The sequence below is a fragment of the Carassius gibelio genome, chromosome B10 (assembly GCF_023724105.1).
Source record: "Carassius gibelio isolate Cgi1373 ecotype wild population from Czech Republic chromosome B10, carGib1.2-hapl.c, whole genome shotgun sequence".
Classification (NCBI taxonomy): Eukaryota; Metazoa; Chordata; class Actinopteri; order Cypriniformes; family Cyprinidae; genus Carassius; species Carassius gibelio.
Window position 1 is genome coordinate 11,260,698 of NC_068405.1, and position 24,558 is coordinate 11,285,255.

At 36.4% G+C, this 24,558-nt stretch overlaps 1 protein-coding gene across 2 annotated transcripts; it reads right to left on the bottom strand.

Moving 5' to 3' along the window:
* Positions 1 to 117: 117 nt before the first annotated feature.
* On the bottom strand, positions 118 to 23,537 carry kcnip3b (Kv channel interacting protein 3b, calsenilin). Of its 2 annotated transcripts, XM_052567929.1 has the most exons (9): positions 23,383 to 23,537; positions 16,523 to 16,703; positions 6,613 to 6,737; positions 6,449 to 6,518; positions 4,881 to 4,951; positions 3,686 to 3,793; positions 3,491 to 3,595; positions 3,347 to 3,409; positions 118 to 1,722 (listed from the first exon to the last, which is right to left on the bottom strand). In XM_052567929.1, exons 1-9 carry the CDS (start codon positions 23,386 to 23,388, stop codon positions 1,675 to 1,677), a joined length of 777 nt encoding a protein of 258 aa, XP_052423889.1. In that variant the 5' UTR covers positions 23,389 to 23,537; the 3' UTR covers positions 118 to 1,674. The 2 variants fall into 2 exon arrangements, with proteins under 2 accessions (XP_052423889.1, XP_052423890.1); XM_052567930.1 differs by lacking the exons at positions 16,523 to 16,703; positions 23,383 to 23,537 and adding an exon at positions 9,887 to 12,979.
* Positions 23,538 to 24,558: the final 1,021 nt, after the last annotated feature.

Consider the following 24,558-nt stretch of genomic DNA (forward strand, 5'->3'; position numbering starts at 1 on the left):
TGCAAACGTTCAGTCAGGAAGTCGCAGCTATTTTCTCTTGGGTCAGACTTCCTCCCATACGCCGCAGATATGCACACTCTGCGCTCAACTACAGTTCAACATGCACGTCAAGATAATTACTAGCACAGATAGCCACCGTTTTGATGTTTTGCTGGGCCTGACAGGAAATACGCTACATAAACAGGCCTGTGGATTGTCCATTGGGGCAGATGTTAACACACCGTCCCTTGAATGCAATACTAGTGAACACATAATGTCCTTTATTTAACTGAAAAGTGTGCTTACCAAAGTAATACAATGAATAGAAATATGCTTCATGTAAACATTTATATCTTTAAAATCTCAGTATTGTGAGAGTGCTGTGTGTGCCAAAGCCTTATTTCCCTACGTGTGTTTCTTTCTCCATATACAAGACTTTTATTCTGAGGAGGCACATGTTTAATATAATAATGAATTGTTTCTCCGTGTTTGAGGAAGCAAAGGTGACCCAGAAAAAGTGGAAGCTTTATAGGTTATGATGTGAATGGTGCCAGTTATACTATGAGTAGGTTTCGACTCATAAACCAGAGTGAAACAGAGTCAAAGAGATAAAGAGAGAGAGAAGAGAAGGGATGACTCAATTGATGCAAAGGCTGCTTTCACTTGTGCTGCCTGCTTGAATTTGTATCTGTTCCTCTGGTAACAAGCGGGTTTGAGCACTGCATTGCCATCTTGTGGATGCTTATATAACTGATTCAAGATATCTTGGTCACTGGGATACTGTTTACATACCTATTAAAGGGTTAGTTCCCGAAATATGTATCTAACACAGTTCATGAATTTAAGCCCATTACTTCCCAATTAAAACAAGTAAATACATATAACATTACAATATACTGTGCCACACCACTGAATATAGTAAATAAATGCATGAGTAAAAGTTCATTATTTATACATAAAAATAAATAAATAAATAAATAATAAAATAATAGCTGAACAATGAAACAATTGTCTGGATTAGTACTTGACTAATGCAAATGTCTGATAATGTTTTTTGTCTCTCTTTGTTGAAACGTATATTTAATTACCTAATATTTAACATAGAAAAACTGTAACACCATTGAAATTGAAATAAAAGGAAGAATTTAAGCACATTCCTTCCAAAAGACAACCAACAAATCAATAAATCTATATTTCTTTGTTTGAATTTAGCATAATGTACTTACGTAATTATGTGAAATAATACATAAATAAGTCATGGCCTAATATAGACACACGTCACTTCACTTTCTCTTAAATGAACAATTTTACAGTATACCGAGATATGCACATCATGGATTAATTCACAGATGCCTCAATGTTTTTTGTAAAAAAAAAAAAAAAAAGACAAATAGCAGGCAAACATGCTAAAGTTCATTTATCTAGGCAGAAATCAGTTTAAGAGAACACATATATCTACATATATACAAATGAGTCTTGAATGCTGAAGATTAAACTGACCCAAATCCTTTTGTTAAAGCATTCAATGCAATCAATCAGAATATTCATTCACATGCTACAGATGATGTGCAAGGCCTAGGTACAAAACACAAGTGTTTCTAGAGTGTCCCTGTGGAGCGCTCGAGGACTGATGGAACGATGCTGAGAGTCGATGTGGAAAAAGAGCCAGGATCACTCTGCACTTCCCGCTGCGCTCTAGATGACATTCTCAAACAGCTGCATGGAGCTCATAATGTTCTCGTCCTAATAAAACAGCAGAGGCAGGGAAAGCGTCAGTCGCAGATCGTTGCTGACAGCTTCATGTTAGACAGAGTTAAGAAAATGTCTGGCGCTGACAGTGAGAGCCTCCGTATCAACATAAATCAGTTTAGTGTTGACATTTCTCTGACATTAACTCTGATGCTTCTGTCTATGCATGGTGCACAACCGCAGATACTTTTAGACAAGACATCAAAACAAGACCATTTCAAGAGGTCATCTTTTCCTTCGAAGCTTTCACTGTCTGTGTATTGTTAGTGAAGATTTTTGTGCCAAAACAACTCAGAATAGATTTTTTTCATGTCCATTTTACATCGTCTTATTAATCAGGCTGTTTATTTCTGTTTATTTTCTACTGGCAAATGTCACAAATTAATATTCATGAGTCAAGCTGATTTATAATGTGTTCACTCCTACTTTTCAGACAGTTCCAAATTGGCATTGCTGATATGCAAATATAGGTTAATATTTTAAACCCAAGTTTTTTGTACCCTGATGTTTAATACATTTCATTAAATAATATTAAACATTCTAATGATATCCAAGTGCAAAACCAAGTGGGATGCTTTTGGATAATAATAAATAATAATAATAAAAAATTAATAATAATAGCTATTATTATAATTGTTGTTATTTCAAACTCAAGTTATTGTAGCATAATTTTTAAATACATTTTATTAAATAATATCAAACTATTATTCAAAGATATAATAATATTTGACTACCAAACCAGGTGGCATGGTTTTGTCTAATAATAATAATAATAATAATAATAATAATAATAATAATAATAATAATAATAACAGTTCTTATTATAATTACTTATAGTTGTTTTGTAGCTTGATAATAATAATAAAAATAATAATAATAATAATAATAATAATAGTATTTAACTATCAAACCAAGTGACATGCTTTTGTAAAATAATAACAATGATAATAATAATAATAATAATAAAAGTTCTTATGATAATTATTGTTGTTCTTATTTCAAAACCATTTTTTTTGTAGCTTGAAAATTATAATAATAACTTATCAAACCAAGTGTCATGCTTTTGTGTAATAATAATAATAATAATAATAATAATAATAATAATAATAATAATAATAATAATAATTATTATTATTATTATATTTTTATTATTATGAATAGAGAGGAACTGCAGATGCATGAAAACAATATTAAAGGTGTCAAATCATATATATATATATATATATATATATATATATATATATATATATATATATATATATATATATATATATATATATATATATATATATATATATATATATATATATATATATATATATATATATACACTTATGTATAATGCTAGTTCAGATTTTTGTGTTAAAACTATTCAGAATTTAGTATTTTATGCCCTTTTCCCATCCTGTTATAAAATAAAATAATTATTTTCACTGGTCCCGTGTTAACTATTTCTGAAGTATTTCCGAACTAGTTGTTTTTGTAGCTTAGTTTTTGATAAACTTCCTTTTTGGACTAGAGAGGAAGTTTTGAGTTACAGTTTATTTTCATATTAGCTGAAAACTCTTTCATGTCAAAACATACAGATAAGTGTGATTTCTTACGACGTGAGGCCTACCTTCTGACAGGTCTCTATGAACTCATCTATGGTTACAACACCATCTCTGTTTCGGTCCATTTTCTGAAATAAAGGTGTTTATAGAGTTTAGTGGTGATAATGGCTGGCTGATATCTTTCCATGGGATTGTTAAAAGTTTGTTACCTGGAAGAATTTCTCCACGTGTTCAAATGCAGCGTTGTCTTTTACACAAGGAAAGGTGTACCTACCCATCATGTCATAGATGGACTTCATTATAGCCAGCATTTCCTGAAGAAAGTGAATGTTAATTGTGGTAACAATGCCAAACAGGTGTAATATTGAGATGATGTCAGTTTGTTTTGTACTATTGTTTAGTACCTCTTTGGTGATGTAGCCGTCTTTATTAATATCATACAGGTTAAAGGCCCACCTCAGTTTCTCTGTCACAGAACCTCGAAGCAGAACAGACAAGCCGATTACAAAGTCCTGCAAAATACACACATAGGGTCTCATTCATGAAACATTCGTAAATATACGAGTAAATATCTGAGTGATTTGCGCGTAAAGAGAACTTCCCGAAAACTCTTCTCCTGATTCACAAAAACTTCGTAAACGTCAGATGTGATAGTGAAATGTGTGTGTGTGTTAATGAATTCCAATCAGTCGTAAATGGGACGCGCGTGCACGCTCACTCTCAATTACCATAAATCACGCCCATTAAATCCAACTGACAACTATATGTGAGCATCATATTATGACACCAAACGAAGGATTTCAACATGTCTTCTCAAAAGCGACTGAAAAAGAAACATTTCTCAGCTGCAGAAATTGAAGTTTTATTATCAGAAGTTCATTCAAAACGCCACATTTAATTTTCAAGCATACTAGTGGCGTATCAGGTCCTAAAAAAGGAAGTTTGGAAGCATATTACAGATCCTATTACTGGCTCTCATAATAAAAGTTAAAAGAAAAACCGTATGTAATTAATATATATAATATTTTTTTTCAAAATGCTGTGTAAATATGTAACCGATTAAGGTGAATTAAAATGCAGCCGTATTAATGAGCAAAACATTCAGAAGTTAAACGCACTATTTACGTGTGGCTGGGAGCAGGTGTAGATTTCTTTCGTACCAACTAACATTTGGAAAATAGGAACGTTTTAATGAATCCGAAAATTTACGCCAAAACCACTTTACACGCGATTTACACAAAAATTCGTTCTGCTCGTGTTTCATGAATGAGACCCATACTACGGTTGATTAAAAAACAAAACTAAATGTAATATTCTCACTTATGATTGTCTGTTGGACTAACATTCATGTTCTGTTGATAATGAACCCAGTGATGGAGGTGTAAAAATACCAGGAGTAATTAACCTTCTTTTTTTGTTCCTCTGATATAATTAAAATCTAGATGGTAGATAACATTGTTAATCTTCTGATTTACTTGAATATAGACATTTGAGTTGAATATACAGTAGTAATATAACATGGAGCTGCAGCCTTTCAAATTACAATTTTTTGCAAGTGGTTTGCATATATATATATATATATATATATATGTTCCTTACCTCAAAACGTATAGAGCCATTTCTGTCCATGTCAAAAGCATTGAAAAGGAAGTGTGCGTATGTGGTTGCATCTGCAAAAAATAGATGATTTTTAATTATTCTTAACTTGATGCTTAATATTTGGATTTTATAACTTATACCAGACAAAAAATTGGACACACTTGCTCTGTCTTTATTATGACTTTTACAGATTTTGTAATAAAGTCTTAAATAAATTTATAAAATGAAATCAATAACATAGTAATAAGTAATGTATAATATAAAGAATATTATATATGTGTAATGTTATAGTCATTTAAATGTACACCATGTAAAACAATTTTAGTGTTAATTATAAAATTAAATAAATGCATTAATGCATAAAAATTCATTAAAATATCTATATGTATTAATAACAACAACAACAAACTTATTTAGTACATGTAATAAATGTTATTCCATTACACTCTTCAAAATAAAGGTGCGGTGCTTAAAAGGTTCTTCACAGTGATGATAAGAACCATTTTTGGATCCACAAAGAGCCATTCAGTCAAAGGTTCTTTAAAGAACCATCTCTTTCTTACCTTTTTACAATCTGAAGAACCCTCTTTCACCACAAACAACCTTTTATGAAACAGAATTGTTCTTCAGATGTTAAATAGGTAATCAAAAAACACTAAAAAAAATGTAATTTGACTTTTGCCAATTTTACTTAATCCGTTCATGTTGTGATTACTTAAAAAAATAATTTAACAATATGAACTTAATTTAGTCTAGTTCATTCAAAAAAAAGTGTGTATTGTCAGCTTTACTTAAAAATTATTTGTTCAGCCAACATAACATTGTTGCATAAAAGTAACAGATTAATAAAACCAATACAGACTTGAATCTCATTGGCTGAGGATTTTGCAGTGTATTATGGGTAATTGTTGTTCTGTCATCCTCTTGCAGAAGTGTAGCACCATTAGATAGGTACGTGAGTAATAAATAATCAAGTTTGATTTAATAATCTTGTTGTGATATATTTTAGAACAAAACAGATCAACAAATAGTTCAAAATGCAACATTGCATTTCAAATGTTTGTGATCTGTTTGATGAACTGTAATTAAGATAAGGTATATGAGAGTTGTATTGAGCAGCTGCTCTCTGATTGATTGATTCAGTGTTATGGACTTATTAAATCCTAATTAATGGGGGTGGTGTGTCTGATGTGGCATTATACAATTTTTTTGTCATCATTAATTACAATTTTCATGTACAATTAACCCAATCGTTGTTTGTTGACTCTACTAAGGTTTGTTAAGTTAAGTTTACTTAAACTTCTTTTGTAAAATTAACTAAATGATTGTTTGTTGAGATTACCTAAACAAATTGCGTGGAACCATTTGACATAATATTTTTAATTAAACCCAACATTTCATTTTTTTGAGTGAAGGTTCTTCTATGGCATCAAGTGTACAGCAAAATGACATACATTCTCCTGAAGATGCCTGGCTCGTCTCACTACCATAATGTACTTGAACCAAGATTATATCCACACTAATCAAGCGCCACCAAATAAGAGCTGTAAATGTGGTAATCACTCTACCTCCTTGAGGGAAGAACTGGGAATAGATCGATTTAAACGTCTCCTCATCCACCAATCCGCTGGGACACTCCTATTGAGAAACATAATATGAACCTAAGAACCTAATCTAACATAAGAAGGAAACTTTAACTTGTGATAATCTCAAACTTCTTATGCAGTCATACGTTTTTGAAGCCTCTGTAGAGCGACTGAAGCTCCTTCCTAGTGAACTTGGTCTGAGCCTGGAGCTGCTCCAGGCCCTCCGGATGATGCCGCACCATGGCCAACTCCAGATCACTGTCAGCGCTGTCTGTCAGAGAGAGAGCATGAGGAGAGAAGAGGAGTAGAGAGATGAGGAGAGGGGAGATGAGGAGAGGAAAGATGAGGAGAGGAGAGATGAGGAGAGGAGAGAAGAGGAGTAGAGAGATGAGGAGATGAGAGGAGAGATTAGGAGAGGACAGATGAGAGGAGAGATGATGAGGAGAGGGGAGATGAGGAGAGAAGAGGAGAGGAGAGGAGAGATGAGGAGAGGAGAGGAGAGATGAGGAGAGGAGAGAAGAGGAGTAGAGAGATGAGGAGATGAGAGGAGAGATTAGGAGAGGACAAATGAGAGGAGAGATGATGAGGAGAGGGGAGATGAGGAGAGAAGAGGAGAGGAGAGGAGAGGAGAGGAGAGATGAGGAGAGGAGAGGAGAGGAGAGGAGAGGAGAGGAGTGGAGAGGAGAGGAGAGAGGAGAGAGGAGAGATGAGGAGAGGAGAGATGAAGAGAGGAGAGGAGAGATGAGGAGTGGAAAGGAGAGGAGAGATGAGGAGAGGAGAGGAGAGATGAGGAGTGGAGAGGAGAGATGAGGAAAGGAGAGGAGAGATGAGGAGTGGAGAGGAGAGATTAGGAGAGGAGAGGACAGGAGAGGAGAGATGGGGAGAGGAGAGGAGAGATGAGGAGAGGAGAGATGAGGAGAGGAGATGAGAGGAGAGATTAGGAGAGGAGAGGACAGGAGAGGAGAGATGGGGAGAGGAGAGGAGAGATGAGGAGAGGAAAGGAGAGGAGAGATGAGGAGAGGAGAGGAGAGATGAGGAGTGGAGAGGAGATGAGGAGAGGAGAGATGAAGAGAGGAGAGGAGAGATGAGGAGTGGAGAGGAGAGATGAGGAAAGGAGAGGAGAGATGAGGAGTGGAGAGGAGAGATTAGGAGAGGAGAGGACAGGAGAGGAGAGATGGGGAGAGGAGAGGAGAGATGAGGAGAGGAAAGGAGAGGAGAGATGAGGAGTGGAGAGGAGAGATTAGGAGAGGAGAGGACAGGAGAGGAGAGATGGGGAGAGGAGAGGAGAGATGAGGAGAGGAAAGGAGAGGAGAGATGAGGAGTGGAGAGGAGAGATTAGGAGAGGAGAGGACAGGAGAGGAGAGATGGGAGAGGAGAGGAGAGATGAGGAGAGGAAAGGAGAGGAGAGATGAGGAGTGGAGAGGAGAGATTAAGAGAGGAGAGGACAGGAGAGGAGAGATGAGTAAAGGAGTGGAGAGGAGAGATGGGGAGAGGAGAGGAGAGATGAGGAGATGAGAGATGAGGATTGGAGAGGAGAGGAGAGATGAGGAGTGGAGAGGAGAGGAGAGACGAGGAGAGGGGAGGAGAGATGAGGAGAGGGAGATGAGGAGTGGAGAGGAGAGGAGAGGAGAGGAGAGGAGAGAAGGGGAGAGGAGAGGAGAGTGACTGACATCAGTTGTGCTGCGCTAAGGACAGGACAGTAAAGAAGGAAACAGATAAAGCATGGAGTGCAAGTGAAAGGACAGCCACATATTTGGGGTGAAAGAGAAAGACAAAAATAGACACTGAATAAACCACAGGAGAACAGATGTTGGGGAGATAGATGGGCCGGAACGGGAGACCAGGACAGATCGATATCAGTGATTCTCAACTGGTTTCGCTTCAGGGCCCAAAATTTTAATTGGACGTCAAGTGGTGACCCCATATCAAGAACCCAAAATTGGTTAACATACAAAAATTTCCTTAAAATGAAAAATCTGTCACCCTTGTAAAAAAGAACTACGCTTACTTGAATGTAATGCTTTCGGACATTTAATTGCATGTTAGATGTTAATGCAAATGCAATTGATTGAAATTTTTTATGCTTTTTGACACAACCGAGTAAGAAAATAAATTTCATAATTACTTCTAGTGTTTTAGAAATGTAATGCTGAATGTACTGACAAGCATTTGTAGTAAACTAAATTATACTTTAATGTAATTCTATTGAAACGTTAAATATATTTGTAATGATATAATGATTTATTAACTTAATAACAAATAACACACTACAGATAAAATTAGAAACGAGAACATGTGCTATAGTATGCTCATCTTCAAAGCACGACAAATGATGACTACAACAATTAAATTCTGTCTTTAAACAATAATTAAATTATTAAAATGTACTTTAAGGTTAATTTGACATTATTACAAAGTACTCTTTTTAAAACCATACTTAAACAGTAAAAAAAAAAAGTATCTTTAAATATACAGAAGAGGCCTTTTATTTTATTAATGTTATGTTACGTGCAAGCAGTTTTTTAAAGTATATTTTTAAGATCTGAAGTACACTATAAGTTCACATCCAATACAATTAAGCACACATCTGTTTGACAAAGTCCATTTAAACAGCACAGGCCCAAACAACATGACACAGGCTGAATAAGAAAATTATTTTCCTCTTTTGTTGAACACAAATAACAGTAGTTGAGTTATTAACCTGTATTTATTGTTATGTTTTCTTTATTTTCAATCATTTTGTTCATAATTCCTGAGAACTGGGTCATGTAACGCAATCTTATGTAATTCTGCAATATGCATAATTTGGCTTCTATCAAATGACAAACGAATTTGCTGAAATAAGTTTGTTCCTTTGCATTTAGCATTGTTTTTCTTCCAACAACGTTAATAATACCTGGCAACCCACCAGCTGAGAAGCACTGATCTATTTGACATTTACTCACCATCTATGAGGCATACGAGAACATAAAAAGGGAAGGGATTTAGAGATTATAGAAATAAGAGAGGAATTTAGAGGAAGCAATGGAAAAACAACACGTTAGTTGGATTGTACAACAATTGCATGTCATCCACCTCCATTTCAGAAAATGCTATTCTTTTGATCTTTCTATTCATCAAAGAGTGCTAAAAATATTAAGGTTATACAAATGAAAGGAAATCAGAATATTGGCATAATTTCTGAACGATCATGTGACACCGAAGACTGGAGAAATGATGCTAAAAATCACAGAAATAAATATTTTTAAAGATGTATTCAAATACCATAAAATTATTTAAAAGTGTAATAACATCTCACATTATTACTGTATTTTGAGTATTTATGCAACCTTTGTGATCAGGTATAACCAGCTCCTACTACACATTTACCCTTTTTCCATTAATCTAGGGCCAACATCAAAACCATACGGTTGTTCTTACCGTCCAACGACAGCGGCTCCGTCATGCCAAACTGTTTGAGCACCATTATAAACAGAAGAATCACTACAGCAACTGCAAACAGCTCCATGCCCTGAATAGCCATTGCAACGAGCTCTAATAAGCTATACGATCCCTTAAAGAAAACGTACAAAGGTCAAGAGGTCATGCTAGACTTCAAATGGACAGTTTTAGGAAAAGCAACTCATCTCATCAATGTTTCAGCAGCAACAAGTTTGATAAAGTCTTCAGAGTTCCTTCACATCCTCATCCATGTATCTCTATAACAACATCAAGCATGTGGAAAGCTCCTTCAGCTTTGGTCTCCACAGACTGGTGCGTCGTGGTCCTCCTCAGCCTATATTCCTTATAGAGCACCGAAAGAGTCTGATGTCCTGACTCAGACACTCCCTCTTCCCTCTCCATCTCTTTAACAATAATGCACAATGATGAGCCAGCCATAATGTATGTTTAGATGCGGTTGAACGGGTGCATCATTCATTTACTTACATGATACAAAACTACAGACTTTATTAATATAGCTGGACATACAGTACAAGAGGGGTCTTGGATCTCTGTAAAAGGAGTCTAAAAGGGGTTTCTTTCATTATAATGACAGGCTTACTGTACATTATCCCACTTATTACATGGCTACTTGCCAGATAAATAAATGAAATGTGATAAAGGGATATGAAATATTGATTTCAGTTCAACTTATTTTATTATGTTAGGAGAAAAAGATCATGCAGTAATATGAGATACATAGGAAAACTTGCCTGAAGCAATTTTAGTAAGAAACCAAGCATTTAGTTGTCATTAAACAAGAATATCTGACCACAGAATCAATATTCAGAGTCAAGTACATGGCTTAAATAAAGTTGTTATGAAGTTGAGACATCTAAAGCAAATAAAATATTTAAAAAATATAAGAAGCATTACATTTATAGAAAGTAAACAGTACAGTTTAAAAAATAAACTACTTTAATGCATAAAAAAATAAATAAAAATAAATAAATAGAGAGCAGATAAATCAAATATGCTATGTTCATAAATCATTTGTGCAATAAAATCATTTAATATGAACCTGCACGTCACAATCATCAGACTATTGGTGACTGGCTAGACCATTTAAGATTAAACTTGCCTAATAATGTCTATCCTCAGCATCTACTGTACAATACGTATTAAAACATCCATAAAGAATCATGACATTACTGCCTACTGTAGGTCTGCTTCACTAACAAACATGCTCTTAAGTGTTGATGCATTAGCGGAAGGACATTATGACTATTTTATGGCTCTTTCCTATGTAAAAATAATGTGCAATACTTAACTATGCTTTCCTGCTCTCTTTTCTCATCAGCTGTCTAGATACATGAAACCAAAAGCTTTGTGCCCATTTAAACTGAGGAGCAGAGTGAACTCTGAATGCTGTGAAGTTGATGCAGCTTCTTAGAAAAGTGGCATATATGCAGTGAGATGCAAAAACCCACTATATGAAAAAAAAAAATTTTTTTTTTGTCTCTAAAGCCCCCTATGATTTTTGAGTAATTCAATGAATTAATGCATATAATGCAATTAATCTGAATCAATTGGAAGCCCTAGTTTATATTCAAATGAGAACAGTGCATCAGAATTTTGAAGGAAGATATACTAATCACTGATAACATGAAAAACTTTACCCATCAAAGGCCTGAGTGTGGGAGAGGAAAGATGACTGCTGATGAGTTTGCATTTATTAATGCATGAGTTTAAACCGGGCTCAGGCATCAGAGAATCGGGGGGAAATCAATACACGAGGAGAGGACGGGGCCTGCCAGAAACTAACTTTAAAACTCTCTGAACTTGCTCTTAAGTCTCTGTCTGCATGAAGTTACAAAGCAAACAAGAATTCTTTGACAAATATGCAAGATAAGCACAAGGAGGAAAGCTATCAGTTGTGTGACACTAAAAGCAGGCCAAATTTCAGACTAACTTTTGTGGTTTTAGAAAGTCTCTTATGGTCAAAGCTGCATTCATTTGAACAAAAATAAACCAAAAAATAGTGATATTGTAAAATATTATATATATTTTAACATCAACATCATTCCTCCAGTCTTCAGTGTCACATGATCCTTCAGAAATCATTCTAATATGCTGATTTGGCACATTTTTGTTATCACAGTTGCGCTGCTTAATATCTTTTGTGGAAATTGTGATACATAGAAATAAATACTGACACCCCAAAAGTTTGAAAGGTAGTATAACGTTCAACCATGAAGAGTTCATTTTATGTAATTTAAATACTGCTGTGCATGCTTTTTATAGGCCATGCATTACAGACTTTATAGTAAGCATGAGGGTGACTATTATCTCAGGAGAGTGTCTCCATATAAGTGATTAAAACTCAGCGCAGCTCTTAATTTAATGGCCTTGTTGCTGAAACAGCATTATAGTCTATGAGTATGATACATCAAACATGAGGGATTACTAATAGATGTCTTGGGCTCTTACTTTGCTTGTAATTATTTACACACCCTGAAAAGTAAGCCAGGATTTAGGTGAAATGTAAATGTGAGAACTACATACATATTAATCTGACTCGGATAAAGCCAAAGCAGTACAGAATCGGATAGTAGTTAATAAGGAAAACCATCTCAACAGGAACAGTGAGATTACTTCATGAATTCTACAGTTATCCGATAATTATTGTCAGCATTTCTCTGTGGCTGTCAAGCTGTATTGCAGTAATAAATCACATTTCCTATGTTCAAGAAGAAATGTCAGCATATTACATCACGGACCGTTGCACCTACACAAGTCTCACTGCTGAGGGATAACTAGGAAACTTGAAATATTAGAAATATAAGGCACACACACAGTTATTGTTTTGCAGTTTGACAACAATATTGTGAAATATAAAGTATTATTGTGAAATTACAATTTATAATAACTGTTTTCTGTATGAATACATTTTGAAATGCAATATGTGTTATGCAAAGCTGGATTTTCAGCATCATTACTCCAGTTTTCAGTGTCACATGATCCTCAGAAACTAGCTTCTGATTTGATGCTCCAGGAACATTTCTTTTTGTTATCAATGTTAATATTTTTGTGGAAACTGTGACATCCCCCCCCCCCGACCCCGGCCCCCGCAAGGATTTACTGATGAATAGAAAGTTGAAAAGAACAACATTCTATAGAAACAGAAATCTTTTGTGACATTATACATAAATAAAATAATTCTATTGTGACGACAAACCTGGTAGGGTATATGACCTTTAATAATTTTGTTGAACTCCTTACATGATCATGCAAAGCTGTTGAATTTTTACTTGTTACAAAATACGTTACACTAGTTTATTTGGCATTTCTCTACGCCCACAGCCTAAGGTAACTGTAGTCCTGAAAGCTCTCCATATTTGCCATCTTCAAAGGCACACTGCCATCTGTTGGGCTCACACTACAGAGTACAGAGGGAGTTCAGCTGGACTTTGACTACTTGGGAGTCTGTCCTGGTTTCTTCCTCTGATCTATTCTGAATTTCTGCAACCTCTGCTATCTCAACTTCATGTCTTTGCATTCTTCAAACAAACTCTCTTATGTCTCTTATAATCAGGTAGTGATCTGCTTAGTGTGGTACAGAGTATGCCTTTCTTGAGTAAAAACTAACCAATCAGAATGAATTGTTCAAATGATGGAGTAGTGTAGCCTCTAGGTTCAACCGCTAATTAAATTAAGTAGATTTTTAATTATCCATGTCATAGTATTTAAATGGAAAATAATTGTGCTTATTTAATTGATTGGATTTAGTGGATTACATCAAATGGGAAGCAGAGCTCCTCACTGCTCGTATTCTTGTGCCGTACTAAATGCTGGGCTCACAAAAAGCATTTAAAAAAGTGTTTAGAGGCTTAAGTAATGAGAAAGTAATTTGAAAACAACCTGATTTTAACAACCTCCAGTCACAGTTCATTTTATTTTCTGAGGCTGTCTGGAGTCCCAGATGGTTTGTTTCAAGAGGTGAAACAGTATCATATGTTGCACCTGATTCAGCAGCATGCTATTTTGGTCACTGGTCCAGGGAGCCTCTAAAAAATCAACAAGAAATGTAATTTGTCCTAATGTAAATTTCCCTATTTTAAAAGCACATAAAGACATCTGACGATTTTTGGGCAAAGTGACCAGGCAAGGGTCAAAGGCTTGTTTGAATATAGAAAAAGAAACTAGATGACACTGTAACAGGCTACAAGAAATGCTATTGGACTGAAGGGATATAAGTGAACTGGGGTCTCAGCCTTACAGATGTATGACACACACACACACACACACACACACACACACACACACACACACACACACACACACACACACACACACACACACACAAACGCTACTGTCTACACACATGTACAAAGGTGCTTTGCCAATTATTTACCATGGATGTTGCAGCTCACACACTCTCTGAGCAGTTTAACACAGGTTACATATTTAATACAGCACAAGCACTGCATATAACACGGACTAAAACATATTTTTTGTTACAGAAAGATAATTAACTACAACACTGGAATATAATTGGGAGAGGGGCAGAAGGGGGAGGAGCAGTGAAAGAGGACTGAAAGCAAAAATAGATGAGAAGTGAAAGAACAATGCTGTAAGAAGAGGAAAACTTGACCTCAGAGTGTCTGGTAAAGCAGTGATGCTGAACAGAAGCAGTACTGTATGTTAGATATACACAGAATGTGGTATATATAGTTTTAGGTATACTCAAAATCCACAATTTTTTCAGCAAGCATGCATTAAACAAATAAAAAGCATTTTTAAACATTGATAATAATAGTAAATATGTCTTAAGTAGCAAACCAATATTAGAATGATTTCTGAAGGATCATGTGACACTGAAGACCAGGATATGCTGAACATTTTGCTTTGCCATGAACTACATTTTAAAATATACTGAAACAGAAACAGTTTCTGCATTGAATTTATTAAACCTATAAAATGAATACTAAAATAAATGGAATTACTTGTGATTAATGTAATGATATTTATTTTCAGAAAAGAAAACAAAATAATGCGTGATGTGTGCAAATTTTATAACATTTTGTCAATCATTGAAATCATTGCATGACTTAAAAAAATCCCCACCACTAATGACAGTATTTTTTTAAACAAAATAAATAAATAAATAAATAAATAAATAAAAAACGAGTGCAAAACCGTGTTATACTCTTATATCAGCTCTCTTGGAATGCTGCTCAACCAATCAAATTCATAAACAGTTTACTGTATACAGTCACTGGCCACTTTATTAGGTTAACCTGTTGAATTGCTTGGTAAAACAAATTGCTAATCAGCCAATCACATGGCAGCAACTCAATGCATTTAGGCATCTAGATGTGGAGAAGCGACTTGCAGAAGTTCAACCGAGCATCAGAATGGGGAAGAAAGGGGATTTAAGTGATTTCAAATGTGGAATGGTTTTTGGTGCCAGACGGGCTGGTCTGAGTATTTCAAAAACTGCTGATCTACTGGGATTTTCAAGCACAACCATCTTTAGGATTTACAAAGAATAAAAAGAGAAAATATCCGGTGAGCGGGAGTTATGTGATTTCTGCTGCAACATTCAGATGGGAGGTTCAGAATTTGGCGAAAAGAACTGCCTTGTCTCAGCGGTTCAGGCTGGTGGTGGTGGTGAAATGCTGTGGGAGATATTTTCTTGGCACACTTTGCACACCTTATTACCAATTGAGCATTGTTTAAATGCCACAGCCTACCTGAGGATTGTTGCTGACCATGTCCATCCCTTTATGACTACTGTGTACCCATCTTCTGATGGCAACATCCAGCAGGATAATGCACCATGTTACAAAGCTCAAATCATCTCAGACTGGTTTCTTGAACATGACAATGAGTTCACTTTACTTAAATCTCAAACCAATAGCAGCTTTGGGATGTGGTGGAATGGGAGATTCACATCATGGATGTGCAGCAAAACCTAAGTTATCAGCTATCATGTCAATATGGACCAAAATCTCTGAGGAATGTTTCGAACACCTTGTGGAATCTATGCCATGAAGAATTAAGGCAGTTCTGAAGGCAAAAGTGGGTCCCACGTGGTACTAGCAAGGTGTACCTAATAAAGTGGCCAGTGAGTGTATTTAATGTAATACGACTGGTCCAAGACTGCTGATATAGAATGAAGCAGCTGGGGGACATTTCACGGTTTGTATCGCTTGCTTGTGTTAACAGCACAACCAGAAGCTAGTGTGGAATTGTGGGATACTGAATGGAGCAAGGAGTGTGTTTTTTCACATTTCAGGGTCGCTTGGAGCGGCATTTTGTTCACAACTGAATAGGAAGCGTAAAATGGAAAACCTGCAGTGGAGCATATGCTACTTTCAAGCCATTTCTTGATTTGAATAATGTTATATATGAGCTCAGTGCACATAAATGGAACCACAAAGCCATTTTACCTGTGGTCATGTCTGTTAAAAAATTATAGCAGAAGCAAGTACCATACCGTATATTTCTAAAAAGGACTATATACAGTTTTATGAATGCTATTTAAACCTCTCCTCTCTAATTTGTTCCCTCCACTCCTCCATCTGGATCATGGCTAGCACATAGCGTTCGAAACGTTTTCTGAGTTTTTACTTGAGCCTTGGGGCGCCGCACTGGCGATGATCCATTTGACCAGACAGCATTTCATGAGGGACTTGCGGGAGATCCGCGGCTTCTGCCACTTCCCGTCGCTCTCCTTCTGCCCGCTGGGGTCTCCATCCCGACCGTTGGCATCAGGCAGCAGACCTCCATCGACGCCCTTCTGTTTATCTGCCTGGAGGACAAAGACAATGAGAAAACACATTAAAAGAGCCTAGATCTTAAAAGCAAGTCAAGGTGGTCACACAGAAAATGTGCTGCTATTAAAAACCATCACTGTCTTCTCAGATATGTTATGTAGATACATATCAAATTAAGGAGAAGCTGGTGATTCTGATAAAACCTATGATTTACCATGAATCAAATTATGAACCAGATTCCTACAACTTTCATTATCACATCAGGATGGGATTTTACCCCTGTAGTTAATTTTTAATTGGTTAAACTGATGGCGTTGTTACCACGCTCCCCAGCCACCCACAGACAGTTCCACCATCAGCAACAGAAATGACAAACACATCAAAGATGAGTAAGAGAGACATGCTGAAAGTGATACAGAGCAAAAATATAAAAGTAAGAGTGAGGAAATTGTCTATGGAATTGCAGGTTTAAAGAAAAATATTAAACGTGTCTTCAAAAATGTGCTTGTCCTCATGGAAATGCACACATCTGTGAGAATTCGCTTGCGTGTGCGAAGTATTGTTCATCTTGAATGGTGTGAGGAATCCTGTGAGAGCCTTCGCTTTTTTCTTGTTCTTATTTGAATATGAAAAGACAGTAAGCTTTGCTCTGAACATTCAGAGCATCGCTAAATTATTCAACCTCCTTAAAAACAGCATCAATAAAACATCAGGGGCCAGCATAATTTTTGAGGGACGGCAAGTGTTAAATATTGCCATGAAAGAGAATTTGTATTACTCACTGAAAGAACTATAAAGCACATTTTTAATTCTCCAAACATACACAGAATTTAAGCACTTAAGAGTTGTAAATATCTACAAGCACTAATTTGCTTCACTACACATCTGCCCTGACAAGCAGTGGGGAGTGTTACATAATCACGCTAGCAAATTAATTGCAGAGGGCATGACTGTTTCTTTTCTCACTGTATTTTTTTGTGTTTTAGTGTGATTTGGTTGATAACAATGCACAGTATCATGTGGGCATTTGTGTATTTGTGCTGGACTGTCACATTGTCACCTACAGACCTTGGCACCTGCTGCATTATTGACATGACTATTGTGAGTCAGCCGAGTGTATCTTGTATGCTAAGCAATGTCAACATAGCAGGCTCCAATTAATCTCTTGCTTGACCACAGTGACTACTCAACATGTCCCAACCAACCACATATGGCACCTTCAACACAAACAGTCCTTGATTTCCCCGCAGGAACACCAGGGTAGCTGCGTCACTGCACTGGAAGAAGAGAAAACGGAGCAGCATGATATATAAGTGGATTTGGTGAGAATAATGGTGATTCTAGCGTATAAATGTTGCAGATTTATTGTTAACTTTCTTGCAACAACTTCATAATCTTTGTCTTGACCCCCCACCAGAGTGAACTTTCAATACATCGACTAGAGCACCTGACCATGGAAAGACAGGTTTATTTATATAGCACATTTCATACACAGTGGTCAAAGTGGTACCAGAGTAGAAACAAGTCTAGTACTACTTGAGCAGGCTTGAGAACCAGCACAAGTTGAGTGACACTAGCTGAGCAGACTTCAGATCAGTGCTAACCAAAATTATTCTAGAGCAGCACTATCCGAACCGATAATAGAGCGGCACTAGCTGAGCAGACTTCAAAGCAGTGCTAACTGAAAATATTATAGAGCAGCACTATCAGAGCAGATTAAAGAGTGACACTAGGTGAGCAGACTTCAGAGCAACACTATCTGAAATTATTCTAGAGCAGCCCTATCTGAGCAGATTATAGAGTGACACTAGTTTAGCAGAATTCAGAGCAGGGCTAACCAAAATGATTCTAGAGCAGCACTATCTGAGCAGATTAAAGATTGACACTAGGTGAGCAGACTTCAGAGCAACACTATCTGAAATGATTCTAGAGCAGAACTATCTGAACAGATTATCGTGACACTAGTTGAGTAGACCTCAGAGCAACATTATCTGAAATTATTCTACAGCAGCACTAACTGAACATATTATAGAACGACACTAGTTGAGTAAACGTAAGAGCAACACTATCTGAAATTATTCTAGAGCAGCACTATCTGAACAGATTATAGAGCACCACTAGCTGAGTAGACTTGAGAGCAATACTTATCTGAAATTATTCTAGAGCAGCACTATCTGAACCAATGATAGAGCAACAGCTGAGCAGACTTCAGACCAGTGCTAATTTTTTAGATAAGCACTGAGCAGATTAAAGACTGACACTAGGTAAGCAGACTTCAGAGCAACACTATCTGAAATCATCCTAGAGCAGTGGTGCCCAACCAAGTTCACCATTACTGACTACGTTTACATTGACATCAGTAATCTAATTATTTACCTTATTCTAAATTAGACATTGTTATGATTTAGGTGTTTAATTGCTTTTAGAATGTTCTTTTCATGTTCCCATTTTACATGATACATAAATCGATTAATTGCACACGTCATTACGTCCCCATGCGACGCCATATCGACATATAGTTCATCTTCGTTATGATGCCATTTGCGTTTTTGGGTGTTTCATTTTTAATTAAGTCGCACACTGAATTTTTTTTTTTCAATCCGATCAATAAAGGTCAGAAATCAAACACTATCTTTTCACTTTTGAATATGGAAAATAAAAACTACATTTCTGAGAGACTTTTTGTGACTTGTTGGACTAAAATCTTCTCCCTTTTGCTTAACGAACATATGAACTCATTGTCTTTTTGAGCGCACACAATTCATACTTGATATTTTTAATTTACTGAAAGCTTCAAGTGCAATTAAATATTTGTCATGCTACACATACATGCATACAGATGATGGCGTTGTTGAAACCATGGTCTTATGTTTGCCGTCTAATGGTTGACCACTGTCTTGTGTGTATCCTTTCACAAAATTGCGTCGAAAAGTCCTACACGACCTTAAAACTGTGATTAAGGTGTCTACATGTCTATACTGCACTTCAATAATGCGACTAAAATAGGAATACTTCATGTCTTGTTTGTGTTTACTTCGAGAATGACTAGCCAGATTAAGGTAATCAAAAATCTCAATTTACATGGTAGATTCTTATGCCCTGTCCACATGAACGTTTTCATGAAATTTTTATGCAGTTTGGCCATTTGTCGACACGCAAACGCAGCACCAGGTCACTGAAACCAAACATATTTTAAAAGACCTGCCAAGGTCAAGATTTTAGAAAAAGTTTGGCTTGTGATGTCAGAGTATGCGCTGTTATCTCTGTCTACTGGAAACTTTTTCAGGCTTCTGATTGGCCAAATTTGGCTTTAGGGTTGAGATAATATTGCCACCTGTTGGTTTGGCATGCTCTTGACAGTGCATCATAGCATGCATTTGCGTTTTCATGTAGATAGGGATTTTTTTTAAACTGAAGAAGGAAAAACGTATTTTATAAAAAAACTGTGTACCTGTGGGCATGGCCTTAATCAGAGAATTTTCTTAACCATATTAAAATATGAATATTGTTGTCCATTTAAACGTACTCATTATTGATGTGTATGAGGAGATGGAGATGGATTATTGTGAGTCAAGAGACTGTGTCACTGCACCAACACCTTAAGGTCTCTCACATTCTCTTTGTACACTGTCATGTTGTTTTGTGTGCCCACCACTGTTGTGTCACCAGCAAACTTTATGATGTGGTTGTTCTGATGCTGGGCAACACAGCCCTGAGTAATAACATAAACATTAAGTGGCTGAGAAGAACACAGCCCTGAGGGGCACCAGTGTTTAGAGTGAAAGAGTGCAATCTATTTTTATAGACCCCTACTGCTTGAGATATGTCAGTAAATATGTCCATGATCCAGTTGCAGAGTATGTTGGTATAATGGAGTTGAAAGCTGAACTCAAGTCAGTGAACCTTTGTTCTGCAAGTGTGAGAGGGCCAGGAAGACATATGACATGGTTGGGTCTGTAAGCAAACTGTAAGTGGTCCAGTGTGGGTGGGTTGATGGTTTTTGTGTAAGTCATGACCAGCAGCTCAAAGCATTTCTCAAAGGGTGCTACTGAGTGGCAGACGTTAAGGCAGGTTATTGATGATTTCTTTGGCATATGGATAATGGTGGCAGTTTTGAAACATACTCAGCTAGTAAGGTGAAGTGACATGTGGCCAAGTATGGTGACCCATACTCAGAATTAGTGCTCTGCATTTCTCCCATCCAAAGTGCACACACACACACACACACACACACCATGAACACACACGTGGAGCAGTGGGTAGCTATTTTTGCATCCGGAGAGCAGTTGGGGGTTCAGTGCCTTGCTCAAGGGCACATCAGTCATAGTATTGAAGGTGGGAGAGAACACTGTACATTCATTCCCTGCCTGTACGAGCCTCGAACCCACAACCTTTGGGTTACAAGTCTGACTCCCTAACCATTAGGCCATGACTTCCCCCCTACTTCCCCAACTTCCCCCCCTTTCATAGTAAGATGTTAAAGATGGTCGAGCATCCTTTCAGCATCCAGCAGGGGATGTGATCTAGGTCAGTGGCCTTAAGTCTCTACAGAGTCCTTTTTACTTCAGCTGTTGTGACAAAAATCATATGGTCTTCTGGTGTTGGTTCTCCAGGTGTTCCTAAATCTTCTGTGTATACTGTATGTGACCTTGGCTGTTTTAACAAATAAACGTTTAGCAAATTAGTCCACATATGTATTCACATGCTAGTTTGGAATCATGGTTAAGGTCTGGGGTCCTCAATGCTGAGAACTTGATTTCTGACACTTTGAAAATGTGCAAATGTTCGTACACTAAATCCCAACAGTGACAGACAATCAGTCTTCTTGTTCTCTGCCCGCCCAATGATGTTGCCTTTGGGCTGTATACTTTGGGCGTTTCTTGTGACAGATTCTCAGAGACCAGAGAGTAAGACATTTTCCTATTTAGAATTTAACAGAATGTTCACTGAATTATTAAATACTACTTAGAGTTATGTTGTGTTTGAATTCTAAATCAGTCTGCAAGCGTAGAGAGGCAACATTACATTAATTCAGAAGCAGAGGCCCACCAGTGTAAGCTGCATTTCAGTTTTTCAGAAACCAAAGAAGAACCCAGTTTCCTTCCTCCTCTTTCATTGTCTGTTAAGTATAATGATCAAATATACACGGATACATGGAGTTGGCCAAGATTAGCAAATGGTATACTACTTATGTCATGCAAGTGTCTCATTTGATATTCCAGCAATATAATACTTGCTTTAAATAACTGGCTAAAGGTCAAAATAGAAACATGAGAAACACAAAACTGGCTCATTTTCCAAAATATTTTTTTTGTGCAGTACAGCTGGATTTTTAAAAACAACAGTACAAAATGATTTCAAACTCTAAACAGTCTCTGGGTTTCTCATTTTGACACATCATTCCACACCAAGAGAAGAAAATATTCCTGCTTACTCATCAAATACTGGTGACTGGGTGTTCTAAGATAATTAATTCTTCAGAGGAGGGTTTGCTTTAAATCAGGGCTATTCATTTCCATTTCGAAAATGACAGACTCAAGAAACTTACATATGAACACATTGTTCCTTCTCCAATGATTATATAAGTGCTGCTGTCATAGGTCATGTGTGTCTATATTGTTTTCTTGTCTGGCAAGACAATATTTTTATCCATGTTTAAGTGGCTAAGAGAGTATTTGTGTATGCAACTATAAATATATTACCAGTGTGATGGGGATATGCAATGTTGCAATGTAAAATATTTAAAGAAAATGTGGATAACATTTCCCAAAATTCCCTTACAGTTGTCTCATTTTGATGTAGACTGGGCTAAGAAACTAAAAGAAATACCATTAGTAATCTGGTACAGATATCGAAATATTTATTTCTGGCCCTTTTCCCCATTTCCTCCAAAACCTCTTATGTTACGTTAGCCAAAGGACATGAAGGGCATGATATCAAATTCCTGACACAGGCTGTTCTAAAGTAGTCTAAAGAAGGCACAGTGTTACATAATAATCAGATTACTGGTTATAAAAGTCACCATCCAACAAACTTTGTAGATGAAAATGGCTTAGGGCTCCTCTCAAGACAATTTAATACACTTTAAATCTCTCTCTCTCTCTCTCTCTCTCTCTCTCTCACACACACACACACACACTTTTGATTCCACTTTGTTGTATGGATAACCAGCCTTCAGAAATGTTTAGAAAGTGTGACGGAATATGTTAGAAAGCAAGTTAAAAGAAAGTTAAATAGGCTTTTCAACTAATTTTATCTCTGTTTACCAGTGATGTAACCAACATTTGCGAGTAGAAAAATCAGAGAGAGAATGAAATATGCACAATGCTCAAAGTTTAAATCATGTGTGTTAAACTTTATGTACTGTGCATTTTTAATTCATAATTAATTAATTAATGGTATACATCCAAATCTGTAACCATTCCCGAACGCACAGAACTGTATATCTGAGAACACGAGGACTGGATATAAGTTTCTAAACACTTCTAAGTGAAAGGCACAGAAAGATAAAAATACAGTAGATCAGGTTCTTTACATTTCAGAATCAGTTTATCGTTTATCAGAACGCGCTATTTCTGTCTATGATCCTTAAAAGAACTTTATTTTTTTTATATATTTTATTATTATTATTATTTTTTTTGTTCGAGGTCAAATAATGGATTATAAACAGCCTAGATTAAAATATTTTCTTTGCATTCATCTCCGTTATCTTACCTGCATGATGTTCAGGTTGTCTGTTTTGATAATTAAATAATCGAATGTTGAGGGATCCTTGTTCAAGCGCGCTCTTCTTTACTGTCTGCTTGTAGACAGATGTGAAACAGAAGAATATCCCGCTCGATTATTTTAGTGACAGAGGATGGGACACCAGAGAGAGAAGAGAGAGAGAGAGAGAGAGAGAGAGAGAGAGAGAGAGAGAGGGTAGTGGAAGACAGACACTATGAGTGGAACCATCATTCGGTAAATTCAATAGGTTCACACGTTAGCTATTTTAAATGACGACTCATATTTACTTCATGTTGTTATAGTTTTATCATTATTTAAGATAATAAGTTATTTAGTTGGATAATACTGTGAATTTTGATATAGTTAAGGATTTACTCAGAAATAAATATTCGAATATATATATTTTTTATTTTTTTTTGGGGGGGGGGGGGGGGGGGGGGTGGAATTATGGCTAAAACTTAACCCTTCTCACTCCACTTATCCGTCCGTGTTTGTGCATTGTTGTCAGATTCGTAGTGACAGAAACACTGCTTCACGAAGCTTCGAAGCATTTGCTGAACTTTTGCTTTGAATCAGTAGCTTGGAGCTTGTATCAGACTCGCCAAGGAACGTGATTTAAGCAAACGAGGCTTTGTTACATTATAACAGCTCGCCGGAAGATGGCTTTGGTCTGATCCACGAACGAGTCTTTTTTTTTTGTTCAGTTTTGCAATGTAGGATCATTTTTAATGAATTTAATGAATTGTAATGCATGTATAATACAAAAAGGATAATGATACTTAATTGCTTCCCACTGCTGTTAACACACAAAGCAAACTCTAAATATTAATAGAACACAAAGTTTAACAGAACGTTCATATTGAATGGATTTAATTATTTGTAAATTATATTTAAAGGGGTCATATGATGCTATTTCAATTTTTCCCTTCTCTTTGGAGTGTAAAAAGCTCTTGGTGCAAAAAGAAGATCTTTAAAGTTGCAAAGATTAAAGTCTCAAATCCAAAGAGATATTCTTTATAAAAGTTAAGACTCGTCCACACCCCCTAAAACGTCTTGTTCTAACGCGGCCCCACATCTCTACATCACTATGTGGGAAGATTTGGATAACGCCGCCCAGATGTTCACGCAAAGGAAGGAAGCGTACCTTTTATTCTCATTGTGTTT